The 12,331-nt window shown below is 40.8% G+C and overlaps 1 protein-coding gene across 33 annotated transcripts in view; it reads right to left on the reverse strand.

Annotated features, from left to right (window-relative positions):
• NFASC (neurofascin) overlaps positions 1–12,331 on the reverse strand; it is a 181,287-nt gene that overhangs the window by 92,963 nt on the left and 75,993 nt on the right. For 22 of the 33 annotated variants that reach the window (XR_014566029.1, XR_014566030.1, XR_014566031.1 and 19 more), the window contains exons 3-7: positions 11,224–11,411; positions 5,725–5,742; positions 2,292–2,397; positions 1,508–1,707; positions 219–341 (exon numbers count right to left, since the gene is read on the reverse strand). Coding sequence is in view for 30 of the 33 variants with exons in the window: in XM_083745926.1 (XP_083602052.1) it covers positions 219–341; positions 1,508–1,707; positions 2,292–2,397; positions 5,725–5,742; positions 11,224–11,317 (541 nt within the window). In the remaining 3 variants the exon portion in view is untranslated. The remainder of the gene's footprint in view (positions 1–218; positions 342–1,507; positions 1,708–2,291; positions 2,398–5,724; positions 5,743–11,223; positions 11,412–12,331) is intronic. The other 11 variants (XM_083745928.1, XM_083745917.1, XM_083745934.1 and 8 more) reach the window with 1 other exon arrangement.

The raw sequence follows: 12,331 nt of genomic DNA on the forward strand, positions 1-12,331 counted from the left end.
AACCATTGTCATTTCAGTGTTGACAACACGAGAGTGTGGAAAGGCGGAAAAGGTCACTCCTTTGCCATAATACTACCGAGCCCCATGAATGGTCAGTATAGACAAGGGAAACAGTAGCATCACCGAGATCAGTCTAAACCATTGCACTCATGTCCTGTTAGGGAACCCTCTTCGTTTCCAAATACAGTTCTAGCCTGCTAGCCAGTGTGAAGACTTACAGCTGCTCATCCAGAAGATAGCTGGAGGCGGCAGTCCAGGAGGGGGATTGCATGCCAAGATAAGATGAGCACCTTCATGAACCTCTTGAATGTCTAAGTTTTCCTTTGGCCACAAGGGAGACTCTGCAAATAAAAATGTCACAAAAGAAATTACATGCATACATAAAGGTTGTTGTTGTTCAGTCGTTTAGTCGTGTCCGACTCTTCGTGACCCCATAGACCAGAGCACGGCAGGCACTCCTGTCCTCCACTGCCTCCCGCAGTTTAGTCAAACATACATAAAGGTACATGGTGCTAATTTTTGAAACTGCTCCATAGAGCAGTCACCATCCCATCGTGTTTTCCGCACTTTATCTGGCTCTGCCGTCTACAGAAGAGGTGGGGGACCTTTTCCATTCCATGTGCTGCATAACCTTCTGGGAGCTGCATGTCAATGGTGGATGGGACTAAAACCATAGTCACAACCCTTTCGCACACAGGGATACATATCTTCTTCCCAACACAAGATCCATCCACATTGTTTAATCCTCTTCCCCTTTTGTCAATACCAAAATTTATTCCAAATTTATACTAGCCTATAGTTTATACTGCTCTGGCTTACGCAATATTAATTGGTACCTAGCAGAGAGTCTCCTTCAGAATCTCACCCATGGATCACCCCTGAAAAATCCTAGTATAAAGGATGTGTTTGTTTTTTTAAAAAAGTCAACCTTTGAAGAAAGCAAGCGGAAACATTCCTCTTGACCAATAAGGCAATTTGTGAGTAACTTGGGAACAAGCAGGGAGGTAGTGACTTAGGTGTTATAAATAACAAATTACAGAACGGCAATGAAGATAAAGCACTGATTCTCTGAGTTGCTGTGATGGAAGGTGACTTCTGCAATTTTGTAAAGTGGAACCTCGGACCGTGAACATAATCCGTTCCGGAAGACCGTTTGACTTCTGAAACGATCTGAGTTCTGAGGTGTGGCTTCCTATTGGCTGACAGTTGGTTTTTGCACAGCAGAAGCCACGTCAGACATTCGTGTTCTGAGGAATGTTTGAAAACCGGAGCACTTACCTCCAGGTTTTCGGCATTCGAGAGCTGAAACATTCAAGAACAGAGTTGTTCGAGTTCATAGGTTCCACTGTATTAATTTTGAACACTTTTTAGCTAGACACTGGAACTAGACTCTAACAGACTACACATTAACATTTATCAAATACAAAAAGCCCTTGCAAACACAAATGACACAGTGTATAAGGTTCTAAAATAATAAGGTTTCTAATAGTGTAATAATTATACTCACTTGAAACCTGCAGAAAGATTTTGTTGGAGATGGCTGTCCCCAAATCATTCCGAGCAAAACACTGAAATTCCCCTTCATAATCTTCTGGCCTGCCACCACTACGGAAGTCAACATCCAGTGTACCTGATGACCAATGTCTCATGCTTACTCTTGGGTCCTTTGCAACATTGAAGAACTTTCCATTTCGCGTCCATAAAAATCTATAAAAATAGTTACATCAAAGAGACAATTACCTTCTTTGCCCAGAGAGATTTATCCAATACTGCATGGTTTACATGTTATTTTGGATCCATTAACCCTTAATGCATTCATGAGTTGTATTTCTCTATTCTACTTTCTAGGAGAAGCCTAATGCAAATATATTAGCATATTTTCCTTGTTGTCATCAGTATGGGAGAGGAAATAAAGTAGCCATCAGGTGGCATTTGCAAGTCATTTTTTGCAAGGCATCCAGTTACCAGGGCTATAACAGAACTTTTGTGATACAAACTCCTCTAAACTACTCCAGAGATAATTTGCTATAGGTATTCCTACAGTGGTCCAGTACATGCAATTTAATGAATGACATCTGAGCCATTCAACAAAACACCCTTGCATTCAAGAGACGGTGCATGCTTACACTCACCATGAAAGGCTGCCAGAATAGCAGTGCTATTCTGACCCACAGTCAGGTGTGGGCTTAGCCACTGCTTTGATTATAAGCACCTGTTTTGTTATACCACTTTGAGCTCCACAATGAATGGGTGGAATTCAAACCTAACAAATAAATTAGAACTGCACTCACGTGGGAGTGGGGTTCCCTTTTGCTTCACACTCAATGAAGATGTTGTCCCTCGGATCTACAATATAATCCTTCACAGACTGCTTTGTAATAGTAGGGGGTTGAGGCACTGTAAAGTATACGCAAGGGGGACAGAGAAAGAGAGAATAAATAGGGGGCAAAGGAAGACATTCTCAATTATTGCCATTTGAAACAGCAAATTAATAAGAGCAAGTGCTCTTTCCAACATTATCCATGCCTCTTGTTTTTTTTGTTTTGTTTCACAAACAAAGACCCTTTACAAATTGAAGTATGAACTCCACAGTCCATTTATTCCAAAGAAATACAAGGTTGTCGTATTTGCAGCACACCATCAGTTCTCTATGCACTGTTTTTGCCTTCCTGCTTGTGAAAGGCAAGGAGCACAATCCACCGATGTTTCTAGCCTGCAAGCCCTATCAAAATGAATATGAGCTGAGCAAAGGCGATCTTCTCAGTGGCTTGCACCCAAGGTCAGATTAAAATGGAAGCTGCTATTGTTATTATAATTATTCCTATCACACCATTCATCACAAGATACATGGCCAGGTACTGATCAACTGAACTACAAAAACAGACAAAGCACATTAAAAGCAGAAATCACAATTCAATAAAAAGCACATTCCATCTTTTCACACTACAGTACAGAGAAGATGCTTTAAATATTCAGAAAGCCCAGAGAAAGAGAAATAAACATTTCCAACAGGCACATAAGATGCACAATGGTGGTGCTGGCCACATCTCACGTGGAGGATGTTCTATAGCCACGATGTCATTGCCAAAATTAGCGGTCGGATAAGACATAGACCCATGAATTTCAGTAGATGATGGTATTACAAGAGAGGCCCCAGAAAATCTCAGAGTGTGGGCAGGTCATAGAGGGAGAGATGGTCCTGCAGGAAACCAGGTCCTAAGGCATTCAGAACTTTTTATGTCAACACCATAACCTCAAATTGGGCCTGGTAGTGAATAGACAGCCGGTACAGATCATTGTGATCCGATGCAATATAGTCTTGAGCAATCAAAACCCATGAGTGGCTGTGATTTCCATCAGCAGCAATCTCTGAACAGTCTCCAAGGGCATCCCTACATAGGACACATCAGAAACAGCTATAGTAGGTGAACTGGCCACAGTTGGATAAAGGCACTCCATGCCAATGAGACTATTTTGGTCTCTTGTGGCATGGAACAATCAAGAACCTCCTTCCTCGACTCAAATACTTCCCTAAGACAGTGGCTTGTACAGACTATATTTTCGAGCCTCTACCTTCCTTTGTAGGTGAAAGTATTTTTCCTGATGCAAAGCGACACATTCAAACTCCTCACAGTTTAAATTGGAACACCATTTCCTCTGCCTGACTGAATGGAGCTAGAGGTTCTAGGGGTTCTCCTAACCCTTTGGAGCTGATTTGGGGAGGCCATGAGTTGTGCACAGTGGGAGGGGTAAATGTTCAATTGTGCAAGCGTAAATCCTCCCACTGGTGTCCCACAACATTAGTTGGACACAGCCCAGAGTCTGGCAGCCTGACAGCATGGACTAACAGCATGGACATTTTACTCTTTTCCCCAGTATATGCATTTTTTAAAAAAACATTGTTTGGTTGGACAACTACATTGCAAAATTCAGAAAAACATGGATTTTGAAGGATAGCTGTGTTTCAGTTTGCATATTGTTTTGAAAGTGTGAAATTGATAGATTTGGCTTTATATGTGTAACTCCAATTTAAACCATAGTTTAATGAGACATATGAACTAGGCCAATGAGTGCCATTTCTGGCAAGCAACTTAAAGAGACTATTCCTCTTCTCTGTCCACATTTAAAGGCACGCACTTCTTCCTGCAAAATCCATCCAAGGCTACTTGGCTGGATAACTTTCAGCTGTAAACTGGGACAGAAGACTAGCAATCTGTTGCAGAAAATGAGTTCTAGAAAAGCATGAGATGACTAGTGGTTACAGTCAGATGTACCAATGTTGGTCTGCATTTACTGTTGATCCGCCTCTTCTCCTACAACCTGCTGAGTTGCAGCAACAATTTCCTTTCTGCACGCAGGCAAGTCTTTGCAAGATCAAGTGCAACAGAGGCTGCAGAAATCAGCAAAGAAATTTTTCAGTATCTAATATCAGTAAACAGGCACACTGATAGCAAAGTACTGCATTACAGACTTGCCATTATGACTAGGTTATGTTACCAGGCAAAGCCATACCTGGGCCTACAAACTCTATATGCCAATGCCCCACAATGTGGTGCTCCCAAATTGCTTGATCTTCACATAATTATCATCTGATAATTCAAGTATGGGAAGAGAAGAATCAGGACAGGAAAGAAACAACCACAGAAAACAGAAAAACAAGAACATGCAGATGGAGTCAAGGAGGTCATCCCAAGAGTACCATACACCCACATCTGAATCCACATGTCATCTGCAAATATATGTAAAACGCCACAAAGTAAGTTCATCCACTTAGTAGAGTAGAGCTCAATAAGAAGGTTTGGCTCCTGGAAAAGCTGTCACCAAAGCTACTATGATGCACCATCTCCATATGTATGCATATGACAGGAGAGAACTGAGATAGGTAAGCTGCAATGGAGTACAGCTGCTCTTACCAGTTGTGGTGTATTGGAGGGGGAACATGGGAATGCAGCTCAGTGATTCCCCCCCCCCCCCAAGTAAGAGTAATTATGTTATTGGCTTGGCTTGGTGTTAAGTCTAGCCTGCTGCCTTGGAACAAGCCACAGTATTCCATTTCTCCTGAGGTTTTCTCTCTCCAGTGACCATTATATAATATATTTTCAGACTGCCAATGGCTTTAATAAGCTTTCCTCCCTCACACACAATCCTCTACCTCACACTGAGTTCAAAAGGAAACCCAAACCACTCATAAGAATTGGGGGTGTTGGGGAAGAGGACTGTCTCTATAGTTAAGTCAATATAAAAGCTTCATTCAAACGGTTTTGTATCTTACCTGTATTTGATGTTAACGTAGCAAGTACCATATACTAAAATAACAAAGTTTCCTTAGTTTGGTTAGAACAGGCTTCCTCAAACTCAGCCCTCCAGATGTTTCTGGCCTACAACTCCCATGATCCCTAGCTAGCAGGACCAGTGGTCAGGGATGATGGAAATTGTAGTCTCATAACATTTGAAGGGCCAAGTTTGAGGAAGCCTGGGTTAGAATATGATACAGCTTTTCTATGTTACCATCCAAGTGCTGAATATCAAGCTTCAAAAAGTCAGACTCCAGTGTTTAGTGCTATTAACCATGCAAGCAATGCCCATCCTATGGCCCCATTTCACTTTGGGCTTCTTGGCTGTCTGCTGTGTACATGGTTACTGTGTTCTCTCTCCCTACCCCCCCCCCCCAAGAACTGGAGACAGCTGCTTTGGAGAAAAAACAAGTCAGTAAGTAAGACTTACATGTATCTTGAATACTTGCTGTTAGTTCCGAGGTGTAAGCGTATTTTTAAAAAAGAAAGAGAGAGGAAGGGTTAGTCTAACACATTTTAGATGTAGTATGTATATATAGCTATCTAAAAAAGTTAAATTGAAAACTAAGCGTTTTAAGGATGGCAATGATTAGCTTATGTCTAGTACTCCGAGCTCCTGTGAAAAGTTACATAAAACATCAACAAAAGTGTAAAGAGAAATTCAAAGGTTGCAGTTAATGCCTCAAGACCACAAAGGCAATTCAAGACTTTTAAGAGGTAGTTCTGTGCCACTCCAGATGGTTTTGGACCACTAGCCTCATCATCTCAGACCATTCATTGTACCACCTGTGGCTGATGGGAGATGAGCTAGACGGCCACAGGTTCCTCTTCTTGTTTTAAAGCACGGACAAAAGCCTCAAACAAGATCTACTTCCAGTTTATTGAGAGTGGCTTAAGCATGTGAAAGACCAGGCTGAGGGTTAGCCCACAGGTTCAAAAATTCTTTCCATACGATGTGGCCAACACCATCCTCAGTTACATGTATGCCTCTGGTCCCTTGGAGAATTTAAAGTATGGCCTGCTTGTCAGTAGCTATTTCTACAATCACTGTAACATATTTTTTTACACAACAATTAAAGTGGGAAGTTGTATATGGAAATACTAATGACACATATTCCATACAGATAGGGAGACTTCATGAGGAATCACTTTGGTCCATGCGAACCAGACCAGACAGCATTAGATATTTGAAGCTAGCCTACTTGTGAGGTTAAGCGTGCCATTTAGACTTCCACAAATCACTTAAAAACTCTAAACAGCAACCATGAAGTGGGGGGGGGGGGAATCAGGATTGGGGGCATGGAACCAACCCATTCCTTCCCTGCTATAGTCCCACTAAAAATAAAGAGTGTTTGCTCCCTCTCTCCCACTGAAACCAATTGCCAAAGAACCCCTTGGTTTATCTTTTGAGTGGTTTCCACTTCTTACCTACATGTGTATGGTAGAGATGTGAAGTGGTTCGCGCCTACTGTCCCTACAACGATGTTACTGGCCCCACCCTAAGATGTCCGAACATTAGCTGAAATTTATTAGTTATTCCTATTCTTATCCTCTTCTTTTTTTAATCAATTACCCATTCATGAGATTGGTAATTCTCTAATTCTATGGCTACTAAGTTTCCCTAGGAGTCTCCAGTTTCTGTAAGTATATCTGTTGGGTTCTCCCTCCATACATATTTGCCAACAGCTCCAAAATGCTAAAGATGGTGAAGCAAGGCTTTCTCGTGCAGACATCTATGTTTATCATCAGCCTCCTCTTAAGAATCCCTTTGTCTGAATGCAGACAATATTGCTCAAATTTGATTCAATATATTTTCAGCTGCCTCTCCAACATCATCAAGGGGAAGTTTGCTGGCTAAACAACTCAGAATTCAAATCTGATACCCTGGCTTCACTGGTGGACATTTGCTCTAACTCACCCCTGCACCTGTAGAAACCACTAATCTCTATGAAAGAGGGAGGGCTTGAAGGTTGGGTTCAAAGGGAAAAGAGAGCTCATTTGTGTGGAGAGTCATCAATTTGCAAACTTATCATAAACCCAGAGCAGCTGTAGCTATTTATGCACCACCTGCTCGATTTAGTAAAACCTGAAACCTTTCAAGTTCACAAATAGGAGTGATGAATTAATTAGCTGAGCCTCTGCCACAAACAATGGGCAGGCACCAGAGGGCTAAGGGAGACAGAGCACTTTGCTGTGTTCAATAAAAGGAAGATTAAAAATCCAATTCCCCAGCAGCTTAGAGAAGGAAAAAGGGACTCTAGAGCCTGATGCATGCAAAAGGGAAAGAAAACCTTTGAAATGGGCCCAGCTGGGTGAGGCAGATGTATTCCAGATCCCTTAATGTTTTCCTTTGATTTGGGGCAGCCCACTTTCCTGTATCATCCTGTTACAAGGTCCCGTGTTGAGCAACACTGCTTTGAAGTAGGCAATACTTCAAAACATTTGTCAAACCATCTCACCAAAAGGACATGCACTGCATCCACCCCAATATGTGCTGCCTAGTAGGATTGCTCAGCTGTCCAAAAAGCACAAGTTGAAATGAAGTGAAAGTCTAAGCATAATTACGCAGAGGATGTCCCAATGAGCTCTCTAGTAAACATACTTAAGACTGCAGTCTTTGAACTGAAAATGTTCCAGTTGATCACTTAGCTTTCTTTAGGGAAAGGGGTAGACTAGGGACACCACTTCATATACATTTTCAACACAGGCCAAGAGACGCCATGTGCGTGTTACATAAGAGGCACAGGAGGGTGGCATCTGAACATTGCTCCTTGTATGTGTGACACATATTTATCATGCAACAGCCCCAACACAGCAAATGGAAAGCCGTAAAACTGACATAAACGGCACATAAAACTGTACTGCAGCTACATAACCTCCAACAAAGAGCTAATCTTATACATCTCCTGCCCCAAGCGGACTATTATTGGAATTAAGTGATAATAGACGGAAGGTGCTTTAGAAATGCAAAAGTTTGTTTAAAAGCAAGCAAGCTTTAGAACAAGTACTGAGTGTGCCTTTTTTTCTCTTTTCTAAGGTCGTATTACACTCATTCTTCCATTCAAAAGGAGGGGGGAACCTGTGACCAGTAAGAAGTTCTCAATCTCTCTTTTTAGAAAGTACTTGTATTTGATTCGACTGCCCCTGTGTTCCTTTTCCGAGACTCGCCTATCGGAACAAGTATTGAGCTTTTTGATTAAGTGTAACCAGAAGCAATCAAAGCTTGTGCCCCAAATAAAATTATTAGCGCCCTCATCATGAAACTCAGTGTCAGTTAGGCCTGGGGAGCCTTAACCTTTGCCCTTCCCTATGTTGTTGGACTACAATGCCCACCATCCCTGACAATTAGCCATGCTGTCAGAGGCTAATGGGAGTTAGAGTTCAATTACATTTGGAGGGTCATGGGTTCCCCACCCCTGAGTTAGACAATGCCAAAGAGACCTTTCAACAAAATTTGCATTATATTAAACCAACAAGGGACTAGCAGTGCAATCTGATGCAAGTTTGCTGAGAAGAAAGTTCCACTGTGTTCTCTCATAGGGAGGTGATCATAGCTAAGATTGTAGCCTAAGTGTCTTCATTCAGTACCAGGTCCCAGTGACTACAATTGTGTGATTGACTCTGAAACAATAAAATTCTCCTTTGGGGTGTTTGCTTAGCTCTGTTTGAGCTGAGATACTTTCTCTGCTAATGCAACAGAGCTTTGCCTATTATTATTATTATTATTATTATTATTATTATTATTAAATATTTTCTTTGGTTACCAAAATACATACATTGTCTCAATTTTCATAAAGTCCTTTCTATAGATCAGACACATCCGATGTGAGACTTGAAAGTTGTATACAGTATAAGGTTGGGGAGAAGAGACATATGGAGAGAACTCCGTTTCTTTAAACCAGCTTCCTGCTAAAGCAGTTTTTGCTAATTCAGTTATCTTAAGCGTGGCCATGACACCCACTGCTAACTAATGCCAGGGTGGGTGCCCATGCTTAGAACTCTTCTTTTACATTTCCTGTGAAGAATAGGGAAGTACAACAGATGCTTCCAACCAGTTTAAAACAACATTAAACAAAACTTCTATCAGGCTGCTAGGGGGCGTGGCCTAAAGTCACATGATGCAGCAGGCTTGTTGAAATTTTGCTGAGCTTTGTGTTATTCATGCATAGTAAACAGAAGAAAGAAGATACTGAAATGAACAATCATTAAATGCACCCAGTCCTCATGAATGCAAATAGTATTGCTTAGACTCAGAAACCAAAAGGCAAATATGTGTTCTTTCAAAATGTTTAAACTATACATTTCCACTCAATATTTACAAAAACTCTGGTGATTCAGACCTCTTCAAATCTTTTTTCTTTTTATTTGTACTTTAAACATTAAAAATGTTTCAGTTAAAAAACTTAAACATTTCAATGTTTCAGGTACAAATAATAATAATAAAAGATTTGAGGAGATATGAATCACCAGAGTTTTCATGATTGTTGAAATTTCACAATAAGGATGCTGGGCAGGTGTAAATGTCTGTATACAATGTATACAGGAAATGTATACAAGGTCATATGTAAGAGGTCCTTATACCATCAGGTAAACTGGTAAAGCATACAGTACATATAGGCAAGCAAGCATATACTGTATATAAATTAGGGGAAATTCAGATCCCTTAGTCCAAATCTCAGGTAAAGGGTACTGACCACACCAGCTTTCCTGTTTCTGAGATGAGATTAAGGTGAGTTAGGAGCCTATTTGTATGCCAAGAATTCATGAGTCTCTACAAACCACCATATGACAGTAGGATTAATTCAGTGTGATTTGAACTCAGAAAGTAAACCACAGTTACCAGCTTCAGCTACAACAGGATGCTAGTTATCACATGGTAAGGGCCAGGTGTTCTTTTCGAATCATCCCCTTGAACCATAGGTCAGTAGTAAAACATGCAGATAGTCCCAGGTTGAGCCCTAGACATCTCCAGGGAGGGCTGAAACCTTAGATAAACCGCTGTGAGTTACTGCACCCAATACTGGGATAGATGGACCAATGATTTGATTCCATATAAGGCAGCTGTCTATGTTCCTAGTAGGAGTCAAGATTAGAACATAAAGCAATCCCAGAAAAGAGCTTCAAAGCTCCTGAGATCTACTTTTCTGGGTCAAATAATAAAAAGAAATAGAGGCTGCAGTATATTGGTCTGAAAATGGCTTTTCCATTCATATTGAAAGGAGCTTGGGTGTTTTTTTCTCTTTACTGGAATAGTTTGGTAGCCGTTCCACTAATAACCATTTAAACCAGCAGTAACCCCAGAGTTGGTCATGACTGGACATGTTACACCTGCTAGTACAAAAAGAGAGATGATCTATTTACATGACCAAGAAGACTACAACCGAACATTATGGCCAGGCACCCAGCTATTAGTTGCCTTTCTGGCTGGACAATCCTCCCAACACATAGAAAACAGATTGGGCCATGGAATGAAACCATCAGGCAATATGAACATCTAAAATGTTATTTGAATATGTCATGTGTTCGAGATCCATTTTACATTCTGTGAATTTGCCTTTATATCTTTTGTGTTACCTCCTTACCCCCAAGCAGCTGGATATATAGTCTAGTTCCAAGTTACAGATTCTGTTTTTTTTACCCAATTATGTGCTTCCAAAGACATTTGTCATGAAAGCTTGACTATCTTCGAAGATAGAACAAAAAAAGTCAGGGCAAACATACAGTCTTTCCTCTAACCAATGAAGTGAATAACTCCCCAGGGCAGCTTTCCTCAACCTATTATTGGGACTACATTATTGTGTGCCCAGTAGTCAGGGATGATGGGACTTGTAGTCCAGCAACATTTGAAGACCTCAGGTTGGGGACAGCTGTCCCAGAGATGGAACTGAGAAAGTAAATAAATAAATGAATAAACAATCAGTGGACTTACGATCCCGAGGGACTTCAATGGCTCTGATGAGGTGATGAAAGTATAAAGCGAGCACCACTCCCGTATAGGTTAGGAGATATCTTTGCATTACCATTTTGAATATTTGGCTAAGATCCTACGTCCCCAGTTTCCTCCAACAAGGCAAAGTGGTGTCTTACTACCGTAGTGCAGCAGGATAATATGATTTACTGTAAAAAGAAAAGAAAATGATTTAAAGACATGCAACTAAAATTCATACATACTGTATTCATCTTTCTTAAAAAAATATTTGGAGGAAGACTGCAAAAGGCAAGCAAATTCCACATTTCATTTAGCCTTTTGTACCCTGGTAACTAAGAAGAGGGTCACACAAAGGATTAAGCCACTTCCCCCCTGACTTTTTCCACAGAAAGTCTATTCATTTCTAATAGACTGGCTAAATTTCAGTATGAAACTCTTCATATTACTCTACTAGCTCTACATGACACCTTATTTAGAGGAAAAAATAAATACATAAAAAGTTAAAATTCAGAATTGTAAATGTAGTTTATGCCCCAGATTCTTAAGATTTGTTACTCAAGAATAGCCCTAGTGAGGTTTGTTGACTTGCGTTCAGGCACACATATTTTTCTCTTTCCTCTTTGCAACTAACACTCAACATTCTGTGGCTTCTGAGAATGCTCAGCCCTTTAAAAAACCAACATAAATATACTTTTTGTACTTCTACAACTCTTTTCCCCCAAACATGCTGATATCTTCCTTTTGTTCCTATTTCAGTTCTAGTCCTGTCAACAAAGCCCAGTGGTGATTGCATTGCTATTAGAGGGAGTGATAAAGAGGGCTGACACTCACACATACACCCACCCCCACCCCACAGTCTTACACACACAGTTAAAAGCATGCACCTCCTACCAATTGCGTCCTGTACCCTTGAGCTGGTTGACAGTATACTGTAATTATTAACAATAGTACTGACTTCAGCATTCTGCAAAAGCATATGCTACCAGGTCAATTGTCACTTTTGTATTTACTGAGAATATGATGCTCAGATGCAACTTCTCTTGGTGAGGAAGCTTTCCAATTTTTAACTCAACTTTCCAGATGGCCTGAGATAGGAAAGGTGAAAAGG

Source organism: Podarcis gaigeae (genome assembly GCF_964106915.1).
Source record: "Podarcis gaigeae genome assembly, chromosome: 6".
Lineage (NCBI taxonomy): Eukaryota > Metazoa > Chordata > Lepidosauria > Squamata > Lacertidae > Podarcis > Podarcis gaigeae.